Genomic DNA, 23,611 nt, shown 5'->3' on the forward strand with positions numbered 1-23,611 from the left:
GCCTTTTCTGTTTAGAATCGCTAAGCTGTTGCGAATCGTAAATTTATGGCGAGCGTAAAGCACCTAAAGCCGGTTAAACAAATACCTTGTAAAGCAAAATGTTAATGTTTTTGAAAGCGCAAGTGCAAATGTATTTTGAATTAAGGATATGTATATGTGTGTATTGTAGACAATTTATATACACACATAGAAACGTTTGAATATTTTGTTGGTATGTTTTTGTTTACAAAATTTGCCGGCGAATGAGCATATGTACAGATAGGTACATAAATAATAAAAAAGACTTCTGCACCAACACCGCCGCTGTGTTTTATAATTTCGAAAAGATCAATTTTAAACAATTCACATTAACATGGTAAGTAATAAATTTTATATAATTGCTATAACATAGGAAGTGATGTGGTTAAACCCGCACCATTGGCCATGGGACCGTCTACAGAGTAAAGGTTTCCACCGCCGTGGTATAGAAAAAGTATCTCGTTTCAAATCTCCTGAACAAGTATTATCAAAACATGTTACACAAAGACGGGATATCAAGTATACCTTCACGTGGTCCTTCGCACTCAGTGCAGCTCTCCGCCTTCCTCTCCTTCCAAATATGGGTGCCGACAATGATATTTTATGAATAATAGCGTATTCATCCATTCGCATAATAAAAACTAGCTTACGAAGCCCTTGGATTTATATATATTCGTTGTACTAAGTTCATATCAAGGCGAAGCACTTGCTGTCAGCAAAGAAAGAATCGGCGCATTCGCGCTTTGGCAGCCAAGTCACTGTGACGGATATAAATTTGAGACCGTCAAGGACTTCGTCTATTTGGGAACCAGTATTAACAGCGAAAAAAATGACCACTTAGGAATCAAATGAACAATTACTTTTACCATATAGTGCTACTTTGGACTGAGTAGGCAAATAAAAAGAAAAACGAACAAAAATAACTTTCTATCATTCGTCGCTCATCCTATGCCTAATTTTTTGACTCGGAATCATTGACGGTGTAGAGAGAAAAGTTGTCCGAAAGATTTATGGTCCTGTCCGAGATGCCGACGGCGAGTACCGAAGGAGGTTTAAAGATTAGCTGCATGAGCTTTACGCAGGCAAATATTCGGGTGATAATTCGTACATATATACTGGCGTATGATATTGAGGTACCGGATTCTCCATTTATATCGCTGTAGAGCAATGAAGAGAACTGTATATACTTTATAACTTAACTATGTGGGTTATAGGTCGGGTTGTTGTTGTTGTTGTAGCGATAAGGTTACGCTCCGAAGGTTTTGGAGAGTGTTATCGATGTGTTGGGTCCTTTGCGGATACAGATGCGGTACGCCCGCGTAACGCAGCACCATTAAGGTGCTAGCCCGACCATCTGGGGAACGATTTATATGGCCACATTAAACCTTCAGACCATCCCTCCCTCCCCAAACCCAAGTTCCATGAGGAATTTGGGGTCGCCAGAGCATCGTCTGTTAGTGAAACAGGATTCGCCGCAGATAGATGAGGTTGGAGAAGCTATATATTGCGCTGGCACCCTGAAGGGTTGCGATACACAGCCCCTTGAATCTGGTATTTTAGTCGGCTCTTATGACGGCCATACATACCGCGGGCATATTCTGCCCCTTAACCCGCTGGGAAGTTATATGTCCACCGTTCGCCGGATTTTCTGGTAGGGCATTTTTCCTGTCAGCCAGCATCTGAGGCGCCTCTCTTCTGAGTAGCCGACTTCATAGCTAGAAGCTAGAACTGTCCAAACGAGTGTGAATGCCAATAGGGGCTTTGTAATTCTGCTGCTGGCCTGTTGTCTAGTTTTGAGGAGGTTCAGCTCAGCTAAGCGAACTGATCTCCGTCGAGTTATCAGTAATTTCGCGCCACAGATCAGTACGATTAATACATAATTCGTGACCATGTCAATAATTTGGATGACTATAATGTAAGCATCTGGAGTTTTCGAACTCTTAATGGTGAAGATATCGCTGCCCGGTTGATTGATGCGCTAGGGAATGCAAAGGCCGGCATCTTCGCTTTAGGAGCAGGGCGATGAGACGGGCAAGGCATGGGTCAAAGATGACTTATATTTCAATGACAATACAGACAATGAGCTACTAACGCTGTTGACTGATCATCATCGGAACGATGTAAGCAATCAATCTAAGCATATTTCTCACTTATTCTGTTGAGGAGGCAATAAGACAGTAATGAGGACAGAAAAACGACTGGTACATTAAGGAAAGCCGAGCAGCGACATCTATTTCAAAAAAGTGTGTTATTTAAGGCAGCGTTGCCAAGCTAGAAATCATCAAATTATCTTGCTCACAAATTGAACGAGATTTCTATTTGGATTTATCTGGCTCAGATCGTTGTTGTTGCATTTACATGCAAAATTATTTATCTGACTCAGGATCTTTGCGACGGGATTATTTTCACCCTGCAAAAATTGTTGGATTACGTGTTCCATTTTCTTCATGTTGGAGTACACTAACAATACTCCTTTGCATTGTGTTTGCGAACCACCATCAGCCGATCATTGCTCGTTTTTTAACGACCGTGATCACCATGGCGGAACGATACAAGGTGGCAGCATGGTGACATACCTACAAACAAAAATAAAAATTCCATGTACTTTGTTTTTGTAAATTCGATGGACAAATGTCAAAATCGTAATGCACCGGAAGTTGATGTATCAAATCAAATAAAAAAAGTTTATAATCAGCTGTTCCATGCTGCCACCTTGTATCGTAGCGCCATGGTTTCGCCATAGTGATCACGATACCATGACGATCGAACAGAGTTGCCAAAAGTAAATATCGCAAACAAATAACTGATAATAAAATTTTACTATGGCAACTCTGATAAAATGCAACCGCGCACTGGTTTTATGTACACATACTATAGTATGGAGAAATATTTAGGGGAAATGCAAGCATATAAACTTATAAGGTGTAAAATTATATCCATTTACACACGCTGTTATATGAACGCACCTAGAAATACTCTTGATAAACTTGATTGTTTGTCAGATGTATTATTGCCAAACAAAAATTGTTTGATTGTTAACAAATTAAAAAATGCCAGGATTAAGTGAAAAATCAAAACTAAAACGTCTTTACTAAGTTATTCTTGTAAATGACTTGCTGATGTTGGAGATTTCTGATAAAAATGTCTGCTGTAATGTCTGCAAGGTTGCATTCCTTTGAGTTTACCGCGATTACACAATGAAATGTGCGCGTAAATTTATACAACATGTGTAAATGATTTTTCATACAAAATTTGACAGCTCGTGCGTAAACTAGATAAATTTATACGTTTACACACTTTATAAGGCATTTATACGGTTACATGAGTCCCCCTATTAGTTTCTTTATTCACGCAAATGCTAAATAACATAAGAATATTCGTAGTATAAAATATAAAAGTTGTATTGTCCGTCTTCATTTACTTTCATTTTTAATTAAATTACCTCCGATAATTCTTTCCGACACAATTCCTCTTTAGTACTTTGGCATATGATCCTCTGTGGGTGCTCCATGGAGTACTACAGTGAAAGTACTTTGGAAAATACTCTCACGTATGTACTCTATGGAATACTCACAAACAAAGCGAGAGTGGGATCACCTACTCCTCTCCTGGGACATCGTATGAATACAGATTAGTTTTGGAACACTCCTATACTCCTAAAGGAGTATTCCTTACACTATTTATGGAGTACTCGCGTTTGTTGAAGGGTAGTTATCAACATGAGCTCTAATGGCACTCAAGCCCAAATGTTTGTTGGGTATATTTGACACCATTTCGAACGAACGCAAATGACCCACCAAAAATCACACACAGAAGATTGCGCATTCACGAGTTCAAAATTGCTTCGTTCTGCGCACTACGTCACACTTGACTGCTTGAGCTAATGAAAGAAAGAGAGAAAAAACCAGAACTAAAGGAAAATTACGTGTAAATTGCCCATAAAAGCAGCTGATCTTTTGTTTACATGCGGAATGCGCAATCTTGTGTGTGTGATTTGTGCAAATCACCGATAGGTTAACTATAGTTTAAACCTGCAGATAGGCCGCTTAAGCTCAGCTTAAATTCAGTTAAAGTAGACTGAAAACTTCATAATACGTTTAAGCGTAGTTTAACTGGCAAACTGAGTTGAACTTGTACTTTTTTCTCATTTGTCGGCAAAAATACAACTCAATTCTCGCTGCTTGTTCATCTCTCCTCGCTGTCGCCAATTTGCCTCGTCTTTTGCTTTATCTAAAACAAGACGAATTCAGTAGAGGTGGTGTTATCCCAACAGCTGATTGGCCTTAATGTAAAATGGGCGCATCCCAACCTAGCCTAACCGTCCATGTGAATGCAATATTGTATATTTTACACAATTTAATATTTTGCGTTTTTACATTAGCAAATAAGTAATATGAATATTAGCTGTATTTCTTTGCTAACTATTACAATTAAAACACTAGCTAGCTTATCGAATTGCATGGAAAGTAACAATAAAAGTAATCGAGTTTAATTGGCTAAGCGGTTTCAGTTGAAACTGCTTAGGTAATTGTCGACCTGATTGATACCCTGCAAAAATTGTTGGATTACGTGTTCCATTTTCTTCATGTTGGAGTAGTCTAACAATACTCCTTTGCAATGCGTTTGCGGACCACCATCAGCCGATCATTGCTCGTTTTTTAACGACCGTGATCACGACACGATGACGATCGAACAGAGTTGCCAAAAGTAAAATATTGAATACAAATAACTGATAATAAAATTTTACTATGGCAACTCTGATAAAATGCAACCGCGCATTGGTTTTATGTATACATACTATAGTATAGAGAAACATTAGTTTCTTTATTCACGCAAATGCTAAATAACATAAGAATATTCGTAGTAAAAAATATAAAAGTTGTATTGCCACTCTTCATTTACTTTCATTTTAAATTAAATTCTCTCCGATAATTGTTTCCGACACAATTCCTCTTTAGTACTTTGGCATATGCAGGGATGCACCTTAACGTTAAGCTAATCGTTTATCAAAAAATTTCCACCGTTTCCGTTGAAACACTTCGAAATATTATCGATAAAGGAATTATCAAGATAAATTGTATCTCGTTTTTAACCGAAACGAAAAGCTTTCGTTAACGTTAAAAACGTTAACGAAAACGTGATACTTTATGTTTGAATTGTGCTGGCAATGCTATAGCCATGGTGAAGCCGTAAGGTGGCAACAACGAGCGCACATACACACACAAACTCTATGTAATTTGTTTGTGTAATTCGTTGGTGGTAATGTCAAAAATACTCTGAGAAATGTTCGTACTGTCAAAATTCATGAGAAAAGTTGCAATCAGCTTGGATAATGCTTTCACCTTTAATGACTCCGCCATCAATCAGCTTTGCCAGCATAGTTTGAAATTAATAATCAACATAAACGATTTGATTTCGTTTTGATATGGCAGAAAACGAAACGAAATCATTTCGTTAATTTGACGATCTTAACGTTAATAAACGAAACGAAATGACTTCGTTTCGTTTATTAACGTTGATTATCGTAACGAAATGATATCGTTTCGTTGGTTAAGCATGCCTGGGCATAGGGTAATCTGTGGGTGCTCCATGGAGTAGTACAGTGAAAGTACTTTGGAAAGTACTCTCACGTATGTACTCTATGGAATACTAACAAACAAAGCGAGAGTGGGATCACCTACTCCTCTCCTAGGACATCGCAATGTTAATTGGAGCACATTTTTTGTATGAATACAGATTAGTTTTGGAATACTCCTATACTCCCAAGGGAGTGTTCCTTACATTATTTATGGAGTACTCGCGTTTTTTGAAGGGTAGTGTTGTATAGTGTTGCACATTGTGAATGATAATCATTATCATTCACAATGGTGTTGCATATTTAAAAATAGGGCACTATTGTGAACGAGCGAATGAAATGAACATACGAATGTGCAGATAAACAAAAATAACAAAATAACAGCGTGGCGGCAGGGTGACATACATACAAACAAACACACGCATTTAATGTATTTTGTTTTTTTAATTCTTTGGTTGAGTGTCAAAAACATTGTGAATTCATATAAGTGGCGAATGTTTGACAAAAACGTTCACAATAGTAAACAGCCTCGATCACCTGTTCGATCGCTGTTCGATTACTTAAAGTATTTGCTCAATTACGTTTTTCAAACATTTTTGTAGACGACTGGTATATTGCTTTATTTACATATTTTAAAATGTTTGCTTAACTGGCTGCTCAGATTCAATCTATTAACTAGATTTTAGAAATTAATATTAATATGTAGTCTGATTTCCAGTATACACATTTAAAAGAAAAGCTGATTTGAAACACAAATAAGCAATTCATGGCACTTCAATTTAATAACAGCGAGCAAAAAACAAACCTTTCTTCCGTTCTCTGGCCATTCGCGACAGCCGTTCTTCCTGTTAACTATTATTTTACAGCTAGGTATGGCAATGAAGGAATAGAAAGATTTTTCACTTGTATGAATTCACAATGGTCAAGAACATAGTGCGCTAATAGAAATGTTATAGCAGCTAAAAAAAGTAACAATTAACTGATAAACTTCCCCCATCTGTATGGTTTTGCCATAATGAAACTGTATAGCTAGTTGAAGCGTTTTTCTCAAGCTCGCTTGCAAAAAAAAAACAACTATTATTGGAACTATTCGAAGATCGTTAAAAAAAAAAGTACTTCAGGTAGTCCAGCATATCATTCCTTTTAATTATCACCGTGCGGTTATATTTGCATTTTCTGCATACGGACTGGGCCGCGAGTATTTGCTAGTTTTACGAATATGTGAAAGGTGAACCAACGTTTAAATCCATAACAAATTGATGTCTCATTAATACTTAAGGCAAGATCTTGATTATGTCAGTCCACTTAAGTTCGAGCAGTGTACTTGCTTAAAATTTAGTGCACTGCTCCCAACTCCGCTTTTGTAGCAGTGTACGATGGAATATTAGCAGCTTGGAAACAGATAAAACTAATTACGTGTACTTTTCCTTAAAAACATGGTCATTGTACACATGTTCACTTAATAACACACTTTGCAAATACACATGGGCAAGTCTTTGGTAACGGGCCTGCCATTCGCACGCATTTCAACCTGCATAAAAGAGAACATGAGCAGCGGACTGAGAAGATATTACAATATTTGAAGCAACAATTGTGGCTACCTCAAAAATGTAAGTACATATATGTATATGGCCATATACTATAATGCGTCTCGGACGCGACAAGATATAGAAGTAATTTTGTAATGCTTGTGAAAGTATGCGGAACTTTACGAAGCTAAGGGGAAATTTTACATTTCATAAATGAGAAACAGAAGGTGATATAAAGATCCAATGCACGTAGATTTTCGAAATCTGCAATACATTTTTAAAACGCTGGATATAAACATAAGTACGGTTACAGACGCGACAATTTTTTCACAATGAATAACACGATATGACATTGAAAATATATTCCTTGCGAGACATCAAGTTTTAGGTCTAGTAGAGTAAACAAAATCAGCATACCTGCTGCTAAGAGGCCAAAAACCCACTTTTCATAAGCGGAGACGTATACTGGTATATAACTTTCCCTCTGTTTATTGTTCGATAAATTTTTAGGTCAATCAGTAGCGTACGTTCTTTTGCTTCTAACGATGTACAAATATTAGTTTTATAGAATAAATAGAACAAAAGTACAAAATAAATCAAAACTCTAGAGAGGCCATATATAATTTTGCGTTCAAAAACTCAGAAATAGAATAAATCGATTGAAATTTGGATTAGATATTCCCATTTAACCATTTCTAGTCGACATATGTATATATGTACTTATATAAAAAATAAAATAAATGTAAGGCGCGATAACCTCCGAAGAGATCTAAGGCCGAGCTTCTCTTCCTATTTGCGTCGTGTTCCTCTTGATTTTCCCTACAAATTGGCCGGACGGCACCCACATGTTTTATGCCGACTCCGAACGGCATCTGCAAGGCAGATAAGTTTTCACTGAGAGCTTTTCATGGCAGAAATACACCCGGAGCGCTTGCCAAATACTGCCGAGGGGCGATCCTGCTTAGAAAAATTTTCTTCTAATTGAAAAACCTTATTTCTAAAATTTCTTTGATGTTGCTTTGTCCGGGGTGTGAATCCAGGGCATACGGTGTGGTAGGCGGAGCACGCTACCCTCAAACCATGGTGGCCGCCAACGTACATATATATATTTTTTTTTTAAGCAGATAAGATTCACAAGAAAAATTAAACCTAGTTTGTCCAATAACACCTACATTAATCTTTAAAATTCATGTCTTGTATATATAAATTAAAAAAGAGATACAACAATTTACATTTTCGTCATATTTTGTAAGATTTCTCCAACATCTCCAAGAATCAATTAACAGTTTATACACGACTAAGAGCGGAAAATGCCCTCTTTCTGACAACATATAAGGTTTGTTCATTGGCTAAACAGAAATAATGTTATAGGCCAATATATGGATCAACTAATGGAAGAGAGATAATGGATTGACAAATTTCACGCACCAATAAAAAATGTTACCCGAACTGTCCGGAAAAATTTAGTAAACAATTCTATTGAACATGTGAAAGCTTTTTTAATTTCCAGACAGGATCAAGTTATAAAACCTCCGTTTTCCAAAGTTTATTCAATGCTAAATAAAAGTCCAGACAAAATTTTATTGAAAGAAAGATTATAGATACAGTTTTAACAATATGCTTTGCTAGTAAAACATCCGAATTCGCAAAACCAGTGAAGCCTTTCTTTGAAATCAAGTTTGTCTGTCAGGTATTAGGGAAAAGAATAAACTATTTGATTTCCACATCGTACACATATATGACCTTTAATCCCAAGTGATAGAAATAAAGTCTGACCACTTTTGATTTTCGCTTCGTAATGGACTTTATTTGGGAATCGCCCACATATATGTAAACAAATTTAATTTGTTATTTTTTAGAGCAAAAACTGTTTGTTCAATTAATTGAAAGAAATAAGATCTTTTGTATAGTTATGAATTGAATTTAGATGTACTTTTGTTATATAAAATTCCTGGAATCTTGAGTAAAAAGTTTTTTGTTTATTTTTTATTCACACAACTCAATTAGGTATAAATAGCGGCCACAAAATGTATCTCGGTATACTTTATACTTAAAAAGTGGTAGAAAAAGTTTCAAACTAAAATGAATCTGCTGTTTGTCCTGCTTAGCTGTTTTTTAACACATACGAATGCGCAATTTCGCATTAGCAATGGCGAAGATATAAATGTAGAGAGCAGCACACATTCGGTAGCAATATTTATTGACGACACCTATAATTGCGTTGGTTCCATAGTCAACATGAACTCTGTGGTTACAGTTGCGCATTGCACAATAATGGCAGAATGGGATAAAGTCCTCCTTGTAGCTGGTGTTTCCGATTTACGACAAAGAAACTCAGAAAGAGCGCAACGTCGTAATGTGCAGCGTATACATTATGATCCTGGTTATAATGAACAAACAAAATGTATGGATGTAGCTGTCGTTAAAGTGAATACGCCCTTTCAACGGACAGATTCAGTACGATCAATATTACTTCGCAGTCATCCATTAGTACCGCGCTCAAGCATGCAAGTTAGTGGATGGGGTTCGCTACAACTAAATAGTAGAACTACTTCTGATCTTCTCAAAACTAAGTCCGTGCAAATAGCAAACACGCAACAATGCAAGACTGCATATGCGAATGTCTTATCATTAAATTTAGCAGAAACAATTATTTGTGCTGGATGTGGTGGAGCAGATGTGTGTGTTGGAGATTCTGGAGCAGGAGGCGTTCGTAATAGACGACTTTGGGCTGTGTTACAAGGTGGTTGTGAGATCTACGGTTTGCCGGATACATATACAGATATAACAAATGCAAGAGTTCGAAATTTTATAACATTCTGGATGGACAACTGACTGTTGAGTGGAATATCACCCTAACTCGACTGAGCGCCGAATTTCGAAACATTTCCGCTCAGCAGTCGAAATGGCGATATTTATTTCTTGTATCATGTATACATAAATTTTTATACGTAATGTTGAGTAAATAAATATTTTTTATTGTTTGCAATGAAAGTGTGACGGATTCAAATGACTTAAGTTGTGAGACCAAACTTTGATCACAACTTTAAACTTCCTTCGTGTATGAATAGATTATTAAATAAAAAAAACTTGCGAAATAACTCCTTTAAGGCCCTGGAAAAGTCTATGTAAACCAGCAGATGCAACAAATTCTATGGAAGTCAACCTAAACGGCAATTGAAGCCATTGAATAACGCCTTAGTCATAAAGATACCATAGCTAACCCATTAGGTTTTGGTTGTATTGTATTTTGTCGTTTTGAAATTTTTTGTATTTTCTATTTTATGAAGTTATGAAATTTTTTAGGTTAAAGCCAATAAGCGATGTCAATATACATTCATCTATGATTAAAGCCCGGTTTTTCAGTACAAGTTCAACTCAGTTCGTCAGTTAAACTATGCTTACACTTATTCTGCAGTTTTTCAGTCTACTTTAACTGAAGTTTAAGCTGGGCTTAAGCGGCCGATCTGGCAGGCTTAAACTCCAGTTAACAAATCGGTGATTTGCGTTCGTTTGAGATGGCGTCGAATTACCCAACAAACAATTGGAATTGAGTACCATTAGAGCTCATGTTGATAACTAGGCATTCTAAAATCTCAAGAGTGTTGTTTCGAAGCAGTGGCTCAACTCGAGAATCATAGCGTACTCAGCAAAAAAGGGAATTTCATATAAAGCAAAAAATTATATTACATAAGTTGAAACAATTTAATTAACAACTTGTGGTTCTTTGACTGAACTCAAATGTAAGCTTCCATACTACAGTATTTTCACGAAGATAAAATGAAATATATATAATTTAAAAAATAAATAAATGTGACGCGCTAACCTCCGAAGAGATTTTAGGCCGAGCTTCTCTTCCAATTTGCGTCGTGGTCGTTTTACTTTTTTCTACAAATTGGCGGAACGGGACCTGCTTTGAAAAACTGTCTACTAATTGAAAAACCTTGTTCCTAAAATTTGGATGTTGCTTTGCCCGGGCGTGAACCTTGGATCTTGGGTGTGGTAGGCGGAACACGCTACCGGGCGTAAACCTTGGATCTTGGGTGTGGTAGGCGGAACACGCTACCATCACACCACGGCGGCTGCCTATATAATTTATTTTTGATTACTTACGCTTCATTACTGCTATCAACCGGGTGTTATTTCTCACAATAAACAGCTGTTGATTTTGGTGGTACCACCTAGAAGACTTTTTCAAACTCCACCTCAACTCGTTATACAATGTAGGATATCAACTGGAGAATGTTCATTTGAGGACTGTACATATCTCAAGATCTCTCGAAATCAGGATATTAATAGGAATATATTAATGACGTTGGAGATCAACTCGAAAACTTTTAATTTTACAAAACTTCTCAAAGGTTGGATATGATTGGAGAATGAAATATATGGATATCAATTCGAGAACTATATGGCTTAAGAATAATTAAATAATGATGTCCGGAACTATATATATATTTCGCTGGAGAATTTTTTTCCATGTTTGTTGGGTAAACAATATCCAGCTGTTTCCGTATCTACAAATTATCTAGATAATAAAAAAAAACCAACCGGCGGCCACCGTGGTTTGAGGGTAGCGTGCTCCGCCTACCACACCGTATGCCCTGGGTTCACACCCCGGACAAAGCAACATCAAAGAAATTTTAGAAATAAGGTTTTTCAATTAGAAGAAAATTTTTCTAAGCGGGGTCGCCCCTCGGCAGTGTTTGGCAAGCGCTCCGGGTGTATTTCTGCCATGAAAAGCTCTCAGTGAAAACTCATCTGCCTTGCAGATGCCGTTCGGAGTCGGCATAAAACATGTGGGTACCGTTCGGCCAAATTGTAGAGAAATTCAAGAGGAGCACGACGTAAATTGGAAGAGAAGCTCGGCCTTAGATCTCTTCGGAGGTTACCGCGCCTTACGTTTTTTTTTTTTTATTTATAAAAAAACCAATGTTGCCGCACAAAAAGTATACCCCAAAGGCGGCCTTAAACTGTGACTGAAAAAATGCTCAGTAGTTTAACTGGAGTTCAAATTTGACTAGAGTTAAAGGAGACTTAGTTTAAGCTTAGCTTAAGCAACTACTGAAAAACCGGACCTAAGTGATAACACTGCTCAACAAATTTTGATCAACTTTAGTCTCCAAGAAAAAAATAGGCCTTTCCTAAAGTGAAATTTTCTCCTGATGCCGATTTCCTGTGGCAGATCTAGTTTCTGAGATATCGGCGAAAATATGAAAATTCCCATTTTTGCAGAACATTACTTCATATAGGTACGGCAAAAATTTTTATTTTTCATTTTTTCGTTTTAAACTGTTGAATTATACATTATACTAATTCCCATAAACATTTCTTGCCTTCACCTCCTTTCAGTATCTTCAGTAGTTTGGCCACTATGCCAAAAAACGTTGAAAAAATTTTGAGAAAAAAAAAGAAATTTTTTAAAAATTTCATATTCAACCACTTTAAAATCGGAAAAATTCTATGGACGAAAAAAAGTTAGCTCTCCTATGTTGTAGGTAATTTAACTACGAAAATTTTAAGCATACAACAATCGGACGTGCCGTTGCGACTATAGCCCCGTTAACTTGCAAGCGTCTATCCTAAAATTTTAGTATTACTTTGATAAAACTGCCGAGACATTTCATTTGGTCACTCTACCTTAGGGTCTAATAAATTTAAAAAAAAAACGTCAAGTATTTAATTGTCACTACTGTTTGTTGTAAATTTTTTTTGCAAATTGTAGTGCAAATTTATACATACTATATCGGTAGATGTGTTTACGAAATGGCTTGTTGCAAAAGAGATTTTAAATGTAAGAATAATCCGGATGATTTTTGCTTTATTTGCGAACATTATATTTTCGGAAACTCAGCTCGGAAAATAACTAATTCTGTCAAAAAGTGCGAACGTCAAGCTGTGAAGTTGTGTTTTGATTTCTACTGTGCCTTATTTTGTCTTAAATAAATAAATTTGTTTGTTTAAATAATTATTGTGCTAAAAATAAGTGTAAACACGTTGTGTACTGCATTCGCAATTTAAAGTTCTGCTTTTCTTTACTAAAATAAATTGTATCTTAAAAATAATTGATAAAGTGTGTATATCCATACATACATACATATTTGCCGAGTCACTTTGCATATTTGTTGTTGCATTTGATTGGCATTTACATATTTTCAGTTTTCAATTGTTATTTGCTCGTGCACATTTACTTCATTTTCTTTTCACTGCCACAGCTGTTTGCATTGTGTGTTGTTAAGCGTCAGTTAATAGCGATCTTAAACTGCACATACAGTGATCTTCAAACTGCTCAAACAGTGATTTTCTTACTGTGATCTCCAAACTATTTTCACTGCCTCCGTCTGTTTAATCAATTTTACTTTAACTTATAATGTCTTGCAATTTTGTTAACTGCCAATTGAAAGGTGATACCGAGCGTTTCGTGTCGTGCTGGCTTTGTGATGAGCTTGCTCATATGAAGTGCGCTAGTTTGACAGCAAGGGTGTGTGACGGTAAGGAACTTTCTACATTAGGGGATAAATTCAAGTATTATGAAAACTTGTTTAAAACTTTCAAATGTATTACCGATTCAGCTGCTAATGCTAACAGCGACAGTCGTGACAGCAAACGAAAACGAACTGATGTCTCGGCTGGCGTATTGACCCTAGACCCCGTTCAAAACATCCAGAACCCAATCGTTCCTACACCTAGCACGATAGAATTAATAAACTTAGCATCTCCAAGTCCTCTTACAGTAGAGCCTTCAACATCAAAGGCACCTCCAACAAAACTAGCAGCTAGAAAAAATATTGAACCTGCAAACCGTTCTCAGGCGACTGAGCCTGGAACTAGGAAGTTGGTTGTAGTCCCTCCTAAAAAATCGATATTCGTGTCAAGATTCGACAGGGATACTACTGAGGAGGATCTGAAATCGTATATCTTCTCAAAAAGGAAAACCCATGACGTAACAATTCGGAAATTTAATTTTAGTTATGAAAGAAACGTATCTTCCTTTAGATTAGATGTACCTATTGACCATTTTGACACTATCTTGAGTAACGATTTTTGGCCCTCTGGGGCACTTGTGCGGGAATTTGAATATAGGCGGAATAAGAGTGTTCCAAACTTGGCAAAGATCCCTGTTAATAACACTGAGTCAAAAAACTGAACGAAAAATCTGCTTTAGATATACTTTACCAAAATGTTAGAGGCTTAAACACCAAGTTAACAGAACTGTTTTTAAAATCATTTAACTCAAGCTACGATATAATTGCTTTAACCGAAACCTGGCTGAAACCTCATGTTTTTAACTCAGAGATCCTCTGTAATGACTACCAGATATATCGAAATGACCGCCTGAACAGGGTTGGAGGTGGGGTTCTGCTTGCTGTACACTCTTCAATACCATCTGAAGAGATTTGCGTAACCGCCACCGATACAACTGAGTTCTTGTGCATACGCACACAACTAGCAAATATCCACATTTATTTGGCCATCTGTTATATCCCGCCATCTTCTGAACTGTCCGTTTATATGAATCACATTTCCTTGCTAAGAACTGTTAATTCGATGCTAAAGCCTTCCGATTCCATTATTGTCTTGGGTGACTTCAATATGCCACACATATCATGGTGCATCTCTGACTTTAATATCGTACCAGTTTCGTCAAAGTCTTCCAACAATGAATTTCTAGACGGAATGTCTGAGCTGTGCCTTCAACAAATCAACATCCAATCGAATAAATTCGGAAGAGTGTTGGATTTAGCCTTTGTGGATGATGAATCTAAATATTCCATTAGTCGATGCGAACCCATTATTGAACCTGAAGATGCTTACCACCCTTCCCTCAAAATAGTTTACGAAGTTGTAAATTATGCTTGTAACAGCGGAAATAAACGATACGACTCCAGTTATCGCTTCGACTTTGCGAAGGCCAATTTTAAAAAATTAAATCGTGATCTATCTCGAATAGTGTGGCCAACATTTAATGCTGATGTGGAGCAAAGCGTTTCTCACTTTTACAATACCATTTACTGTCTTTTTGAAAAATACGTACCTAAGCGGATTTGTGTACATTCCGATACAAGCCAAGTATGGTTCACTAAAGAGCTGAAAATTTTAAAGAATAAAAAGTCTCGATCTTTCAAGTTGTTCAAAAAGACGGGTTTACATAACCATTACTTGCAGTACTCGATTCTACGCTGCAAGTATTTTCAATTGAACAAAAAGTGTTACAAAGCTTATCTTTGTAAAATGAAAAGAAATATAACTTGCAACCCGAAGGCGTTTTACGGATTCGTAAACTCTAAACGCAGGGTGAAAGGGTTTCCATCATCCATGAAATTCCAAGATAATATTTCCAGCGATGATCAAGAGATCGCCGACTTCTTTGCGGAATTTTTCAAATCAAATTACTCTATTGAGACCAACGTTCCACCTAATGAATACCCATACCATATTGATTCATGTTATTCAATCAGAGCTCCATTTATATCTTCAGAAGATGTATTATCTTATTTAAAAACTTTAAAAGTATCATATTCATACGGCCCCGACAGGATCCCGACATACTTTCTTAAAAAATGTGCCGCAAACATCTATCAGCCGCTAACAGATTTATTTAATTTATCTTTAATTTATGGCGTTTTCCCAACAATATGGAAGGAATCTTTTCTTATTCCGCTTCATAAAAATGGAAGCAGGTCTTCAATAGAAAACTACCGGGGCATAGCAAAGTTATCCGCTATCCCAAAGTTATTTGAGGCTATTGTTACCCACCACCTATCATTCCCTATTTCCCCCATAATTGCAAGCTCGCAGCATGGGTTCTGTAAGGGCAAATCACCTATCACCAATTTACTAGAATTTACCACCCACGTTTCTAATGGATTTAGAAAAGGCCTTCACACTGATGTAATTTACACCGATTTCAGTAAAGCTTTCGACAAAGTATCACACCCATTACTTATTCATAAGCTCAGTCAACTCGGTTTTCAACCCCGTCTTATATGTTGGATTTCTTCGTATCTTGGTTATCGTACGCAAAAAGTAATCTTTAAAAATACACTTTCTGGGGTCATCAATGTTTCTTCTGGTGTTCCTCAGGGCAGCCATCTTGGTCCGATTCTGTTCTTGTTGTTCATATACGATATATCTGGTACAATTAAATACTCAAAAATCTTGATGTACGCAGACGATGTAAAACTTTTCAAATCATGTGCCTCGGTTGAGGAACATTCCTTGCTTCAAATGGATTTAAATCACTTGGTTACCTGGTGCAATGTAAATTATATGCCGCTCAATCTCAAAAAATGTAAATTCATGTGTTTTTCTCGGAGAGTTTCGCCACCAGCTTCATATACAATTAACAACTATAGTCTAGAAACTGTAAATAATTTTATTGACTTGGGAGTCATGATGGATTCCAAACTTAGTTTCAATCTTCATATTAATGCTACAGTGAATAAAGGCAAAGGTGTTTTTGCATTTGTTAAACGATGGTCAAAAGAATTTAACGACCCTTACATAACTAAAGCACTTTTTACAACATTAGTTAGGCCAATATTAGAATACGGCTCGATAATTTGGAATCCGCGTTATCAAGTCCATGCAGACAGTCTCGAATCAATACAAAAACAATTTTTACTATTTGCCTTAAGAAATTTCCAATGGGACTATTTAACTAATCTTCCACCTTATACTAATCGATTAAAGCTTATCAATCTTCCAACTCTTGCTAGTCGAAGGGAAATGCTTGGTGTGATATTTATGACAAAACTTTTAAATGGATCAATTTCGAGCCCATTCCTTCTGAATGAAGTGAACTGTTGCGTTCCCTCTCGGACATCGAGACACTTCAAACCTCTTCTGCTGAAACAATGTAGAACGAATTTCGAACAAAATGAACCTTTTCGGCGTTTATGCCAAGATTATAACTCTCACTCAAACACATTTGATAGCTCGGACTCCCTTTTTTCTATAAAAAAGATTGTTCTCACTTCTCTAAATTAATGTATAATACGTTTGCTTCTGTTCTCTTTAAGTATTACGCTTGGCTGATGAAATTTCTTCTGTAGCTGAGCAGTCTCAGATCGTGACGCTTGACAAACCGCTGCCCATCAAAGACTCGGCAAAATAAAAAAAAAAAAAAAATAAAAAAAAAAAAAGTTATTATATATATATATAAATCGATCGCGTGAACAGGATTAGCCTGGTTTCATTGGGCCACTTGAGGGCAGCGCGCTGCCACAACGTCCATTAAAAAAAAAAACAAAAAAAAAAAAAAGATGCATACTTTCATTATTTTGGTTTCCGTGTAAAAGATCTCGATAAATCTTGGGCACCTCATTTTATTTGGGCCTCCTGTAGATTAACTTTAATGAGATGGGTATCGGGTAAAGGTCATAACATGAAGTTTGGTGTTCCAATGATGTGGACTGAACCCTTTAACCACGACCAGTGCTATTTTTGCATGATGGACCTTAAAGGTTAAAAGGGAAAAAATAGGAAATTAATAAGTTAAGTCGAGTCTCACAAGCCAAACTTAATGACTTGGCCAGAGATTTGAAATTATCGAAATTTGATAGAGAAGTTCTAGGATCTCGTTTGCAGCAATGGGGCAGCCTGGGCCCTTCGACAAGTACTTCCAAATTTCGAAATAGAGACGAGACTTTCTCTTCTTTTTTTACTAAAAGTGAAAATATTTGCTACTGCAATGATGTTCAAGGTTTATTTGAAGCACTAAAATTAGAAAATAAAGTGGATGATTGGCGCTTGTTTATAGACAGTTCAAAGCATAGATTAAAAGCAGCATTACTCCATAAAGGAAATTCGTTACCTTCAATACCAGTGGCACATTCTAAGAATACTAAAGAAACTTATTTAAGAATAGCCAATTTACTTGAGCTCATTCAATATAAACAATTTATTTGGAAAATTTGTGCGGACTTAAAGGTAAGCAGTTTCGGTGGTACAATTTAAAATAAATAGTATATGAAATACATCCCAGGTTGTAGCTATAATTCTCGGACTTCAAGGAGGTTTCACTAAATATTGCTGTTTTCTCTGTCTTTGGGGCAGCCATGCTAGAGAAACCCATTATATTCAGGAAAACTGGCCACCAAGAGCTGAGTACGAACCAGGTGCCTTCAATATCGCAAACCCGCCTTTAGTAAATCCCGAACGAGTTATTTTGCCAGCACTTCACATCAAATTAGGATTAATGAAAAATTTTGTAAAGGCTTTAAATAAGGACGCGCCATCCTTCCAGTACCTAACGAAAATTTTCCCTAAAATAACTCAAGCCAAATTAAATGAAGGTATATTTGTTGGTCCGCAAATTAGAAAGTTGTTGAAAGACGAAAATTTTGCTAATCATTTATCGTCAGTAGAAGCAGTGGCTCGGTACAGCTTTAAGCAAGTCGTTAGTGGATTTCTTGGCAACAACAAAGATCCCAACTATAGAGAGATGGTCAAAGCCTTGTTGAACAACTACAGTTCTATGAAATGCAACATGTCGCTCAAAATGCATTTTTTGCATTCACATTTGGATAATTTTCCCGCAAACCTAGGTGCTGAAAGTGATGAACAGGGTGAAAGGTTTCACCAAGACCTCATGATTTTTGAAAAGCGTTACCAAGGTTTTTGGAATGAAGAAATGATGGAAGATTATTGCTGGACAATAATACGGGAGACAAACCCAGAAAATTATAAACGGGTAGTTAAAAGTACCCACGTCCCTCACTATTGACCACCACGGTAAAATCGATCAATTTGACTTTTTTAGATGTAGATATGTATGTATTTAATGTTGTTGTCGTTGTTGTTTTTTACTGAATTGCTGATTTATTCTCATATTACTCAATTGAATACAGTTTAACGTGCAAACATATGTCTATAATAAAACGTTATAAAAAAATAAAAACGTAGTTTGAATAAAAATTTTCTCTATAAAAAATTGTAGGATAGACGCTTGCAAGTTAACGGGTCTATAGTCTTAACGGCACGTCCCATTGTTGTACTGGTATGCTTAAAATTTTCGTAGTTAAATTACCTAAAACATAGGAGGGCTAACTTTTTTTCGCCCATAGAATTTTTCCGATTTTAAAGTGGTTAAATCTGAAATTTTGTAAAAAATTTCTTTTTTTTCTCAAAATTTTTTCAACGTTTTTTGGCATAGTGGCCAAACTACTGAAGATACGGAAGGACGTGAAGGCAAGAAATGTTTATGGGAATTAGCATAATGTATAATTCAACAGTTTAAAACGAAAAAATGAAAACTACAAGTTTTTGTCCTACCTATATGAAGTAGTGTTCTGCAAAAATGGGAATTTTCATATTTTCGCCGATATCTCGGAAACTAGATCTGCCAGAAGAAAATGGAAGTCATATTCGAATCAGGAGAAAATTTTACTTTAGGAAAGGCCTATTTTATTTTTGGAGTTTTTTTTGTCGAGTAGTGTAATATGTTATATATATGAATAAATCAATTTTTCCAGGGCCTTTAAAAAGGCGATATTTTACCATATTCACAATGGGCTGTTTAGTACGTTTTTAACTCGTAACCACGGCTGCCACTTTGTCCATATGGACCAAAAATGGTCCTTTCCAACCATATATGTAATATTCCTATATTGCTAATAGAAAATGCTCGCAATGTGTTTTGAATTCGAAATCAAAACAAGACAGCCTATAAAATGTTTGTGATTGTAGCAGCATAGGTGTGACAAGAAACAATTTAAATTTAGGTACATTCGATTATTGAATACAAGAACAAAAACATTTAAACAGCGATATATCGGCACTCTGATGTTTGGGAATGTACCTATCCTTTTGTAGCAATATAGGAGTATTACATATATGTTTACAAACCTGTTTGGTGGTCCCTTTTTGTCAGTTTTACTCCATTTTAGCAAACGGCCACAATTTTGGTATTTTTCTTTCTTCTTCTCTGCGGTAAAAGTGCAGAACGCGACTCAAACATTTGCTTGGTTGAGCTTCCTGTTAATTGCAGGACTAGCACGTTTCAATTTTCCATGGAACACTAACACGTTCGCGTGGAAACCGCGTGGAGCAACGAACAATTGATTTTAAGCAAACAAAAAACTTTGCTAGTTTCCGCGCCATTAATGAACTGTGCTAGTTTTATGCGTGAAAAAACATAAAAGTGTTATTCTTCCATGGGACCGACGATCGAAGATTATTCCATTTACTTAAATAGATATCTTCCCACGTCTGCTAGTTTTGTGTCGCATAGATTCATTTTAATCATTAAATTGTGGCAGAAAAAAAGCAATTCCGGTAGCAAATAATTAAATTTTTTCGTTAATTGTTGGTAAAACGACTATTCAGAAGGTTGGATATTTCGATCGGCTATCAAACTCTCTTGGTAATAGACTTTTGTCCCATGCCGAGCCAAATAAAAAGGATGCCGATCCTGTACACAACTGTGTAAAGAATTTTTGCCTCTTGGAATTTTTACAAAGCTTGCCATTGATAGAGCCAATACGATGGCCGGCGAAAAAATGTATTAAAAATAAAATGTATACCTTTAGCACATGCAATTTACAGAATTGATTATGACTGCTAGCACACCGAAGGTATTGAGACTTTGCGCAGAAATGTGTCGACGTGAATTACATAAAGTAACACTTTCAAAATTGTTTGCAAAGGATCACTTTGTTAAAATGTTTGAAAATCTGACATATCGTCTTATAACCTGATATATAAATTTTTCTCACATAATCCAAAACAAATCAACGAATTTCAGGGCAATTGTGGATTTAAACTTGGCATTTCTGTCATTCGTTGGTTCACGTTCTGAAAACCGTTGCAAGCGATTCGTCCATATTTTCTATCATCGTGCCTATAAGTTAGTGGATAGATAAAAAGTTCCAATCAAAAAATTTTGTCTGCCGTTTTAATATCATCTAACTTAGGGACACTTTAAACCCATTTTTAGTACCTAATATATGCATAAATTATTTCATTACCAAAGACGGATAAAGCGATGAAACTTGGTAAGTGGGTTGACCTTATGACGCAGAATAGAAAATTAGTATAATTTTGGACAATGGGCGCGGCACCGCCCACTTTTAAAAGAAGGTAATTTAAAAGTTTTGCAAGCTGTAATTTGGCAGTCGTTGAAGATATCATGATGAAATTTGGCAGGAACGTTACTCCTATTACTATATGTGTCCAAAATAAAAATTAGCAAAATCAGATAACAAATGCGCCCACCTTTAAAAAAAAATGCAAATATAAAAGAAAATTCCAAAATGGGCGTGGCTTCGCCCTTTTTCATTTAATTTTTCTAGAATACTTTTAATGCCATAAGTCGACAAAAGAGAACCAATCCTTTTGAAATTTGGTAAGGGCTTCTATGACGATAACAGTTTTCTGTGAAAATGGGCGAAACCGGTTTGAAGCCACGCCCAGTTTTTATACACAGTCGGCCTTCTGTCCTTCCCCCGGCCGTTATCACGATAACTTGAGCAAAAACCGATATATCTTTACTAAACTTTGTTCGCGTACTTATATGAACTCAATTTATCTTGATATTGAAAATGGGCGAAATCCGACAATGACCACGCCCACTTTTTCGATATCGAAGTTTTCAAAAATTTAAAAACTGCCATAGCTCCATACCAAATACGAAAAAAGGGATGATACATGGTGATTGGATTGGTTTTTTGATTCAAAATATAACTTTAGAAAAAACTTTGTAAAATGGGTGTGACACCTGCCATATTAACTAGAAGAAAATGAAAAATTGGGAAAAATTTTACAACAACTAAGGCATGACGTGGCTGAATGCGTTTGTAACACTTTCAACTATCGTAGGAGTGCGGGTTCAAATCCCACTCCCGGGAGAAAAGGCTTTGAAGAGATTTACAAGGAATAATCGAAACAGCTGTCGCCTTGTCCGTCCTGATGTCACGTTGTTTAAATTTTTCCCAAATTATTAAATAGAAAATGAAAAAGTTCTGCAGGGCGAAATCAAAAGCCCTTGGAATCATAAATATTGAATTGTAAATAAATTAGCGGTACCCGACAGATGATGTTCTGGGTTACCCTGATCAACATTTTGGTCGATATCTCGAAAACGCCTTCACATATACAACTAAATGCCACTCCCTTTTAAAACCCTCATTAATACCTTAAATTTGATACTCATATCGTACAAACACATTATAGAGTCACCCCTGGTCCACGTTTATGGCGATATCTCGAAAAGGCGTCCACATATTGAACTAAGGCCCACTCCTTTTTTAAAATACTCATTAACACCTTTCATTTGATACCCATATCGTACAAACAAATTCTAGAGTCACCCCTGGTCCACCTTTATGGCGATATCTCTAAAAGGCGTCCACCTATAGAACTAAGGCCCACTCCCTTTTAAAACACTCTTTAATACCTTCATTTGATACCCATGTCATACAAACACATTCCATGGTTACCCTATGCTCATTTTCCAACATGGTGATGTTCCCTTATTTTGTCACCAAAGCTCTGAGCTGAGTATGTAATGTTCGGTTACACCCGAACTTAGCCTTCCTTAAGCCCCCATTACTGATACTTAGCATAGACTTGACTTGACTTGCGAACTGTCACTTACAGTTCTGTTAAATGAACGTTGCATGTTACTGATTACTCAAAACTTAACTTGACTTAGAAGTCTGTTGAATTTTGATTTTCTATGTAAGTTCTAAGTGACGTTTACATTTTGAGATGCCATTTGTTTGTTTCCATTTCATTTTGACATTTTGTCATACAAATTGACATTTATTTAAAAATAAATTTCAACGCTGATTATGATGCCAGATTTTATGCGCCAAGTGGAGTATAATCGTGTCTAAGTTGCCAAGTTTACGCCAAGTCAAGTCAAGTCTATGCTAAATATCAGTAATGGGGGCTTTACCCTACAAGAAACGCTGATGGTTTTACTAATACACTCACACTTGTAATTGACAATGCTAATCCTGCGATGACGTAAACATTGATACTTAAATTTATGTATGTTCCTTTGTTCGCTCACGCATGTCCGCATGTTCCCAACGACAGCCTATAATCATGAAAAAGGACTCAAACTGGGAAAGCTTCGGACACCTGGTACAGAACAAAAGAACGTACAGCAGATACCATTATGCATGTGAGACAGATACATAATTCTCAACGGAATTTTATGTATGCGAGAACAGTTTATCCGATTTAATCATGTTGTCACTACTGACTGTCATATGACAATCAAATGATTATCGCGGTTGTTTTGTTATTTTTTAAATTCCGCCATTTTCAACCGAAGAAAACCATATAAAAATAATTTTAAATAATGAAAAAGAGAGCATTTCAAAGCTCCATGCTAAAAGAAAAAAATCGAAAATAATATTAAAAAACACCAAAAGCTGTCGGAATGTATGGTGCGCACTCTAAAATTTGATACCCGAAAAATAATAGTGTTTAGTGATGATTCATTTTTAAATGTGTTTCCGCATGAATTTCTGAATTT

General features: G+C 36.3%; 2 protein-coding genes across 7 annotated transcripts in view; both read left to right on the top strand.

The window, feature by feature from the left end:
• The window catches only part of LOC137237786 (chymotrypsin BII-like), a 41,427-nt gene extending 31,399 nt beyond the window's left edge, over positions 1-10,028 (top strand). The window contains exon 2 of the mRNA XM_067761965.1: positions 9,130-10,028. Within this exon, the coding sequence (XP_067618066.1) occupies positions 9,205-9,957 (753 nt within the window). The 5' untranslated portion in view covers positions 9,130-9,204 and the 3' untranslated portion in view covers positions 9,958-10,028. The remainder of the gene's footprint in view (positions 1-9,129) is intronic.
• A 2,759-nt stretch (positions 10,029-12,787) lies between these two features.
• LOC137237774 (uncharacterized) lies at positions 12,788-18,974 on the top strand. Of its 6 annotated transcripts, none has more exons than XM_067761939.1 (4): positions 12,850-12,916; positions 17,693-18,054; positions 18,110-18,419; positions 18,489-18,974. In XM_067761939.1, the coding sequence occupies exons 1-4, from the start codon at positions 12,889-12,891 to the stop codon at positions 18,848-18,850; spliced, it is 1,062 nt and encodes a 353-aa protein (XP_067618040.1). In that variant the 5' UTR covers positions 12,850-12,888; the 3' UTR covers positions 18,851-18,974. The 6 variants fall into 6 exon arrangements, 3 of the variants coding, with proteins under 3 accessions (XP_067618040.1, XP_067618041.1, XP_067618039.1); XM_067761940.1 differs by having other exon boundaries at positions 18,492-18,974; XR_010949032.1 differs by having other exon boundaries at positions 12,788-12,916; positions 17,796-18,054; positions 18,110-18,974.
• The last annotated feature ends 4,637 nt before the right edge of the window (positions 18,975-23,611 follow it).

The sequence above is a fragment of the Eurosta solidaginis genome, chromosome 1 (genome assembly GCF_040869045.1).
Source record: "Eurosta solidaginis isolate ZX-2024a chromosome 1, ASM4086904v1, whole genome shotgun sequence".
Lineage (NCBI taxonomy): Eukaryota > Metazoa > Arthropoda > Insecta > Diptera > Tephritidae > Eurosta > Eurosta solidaginis.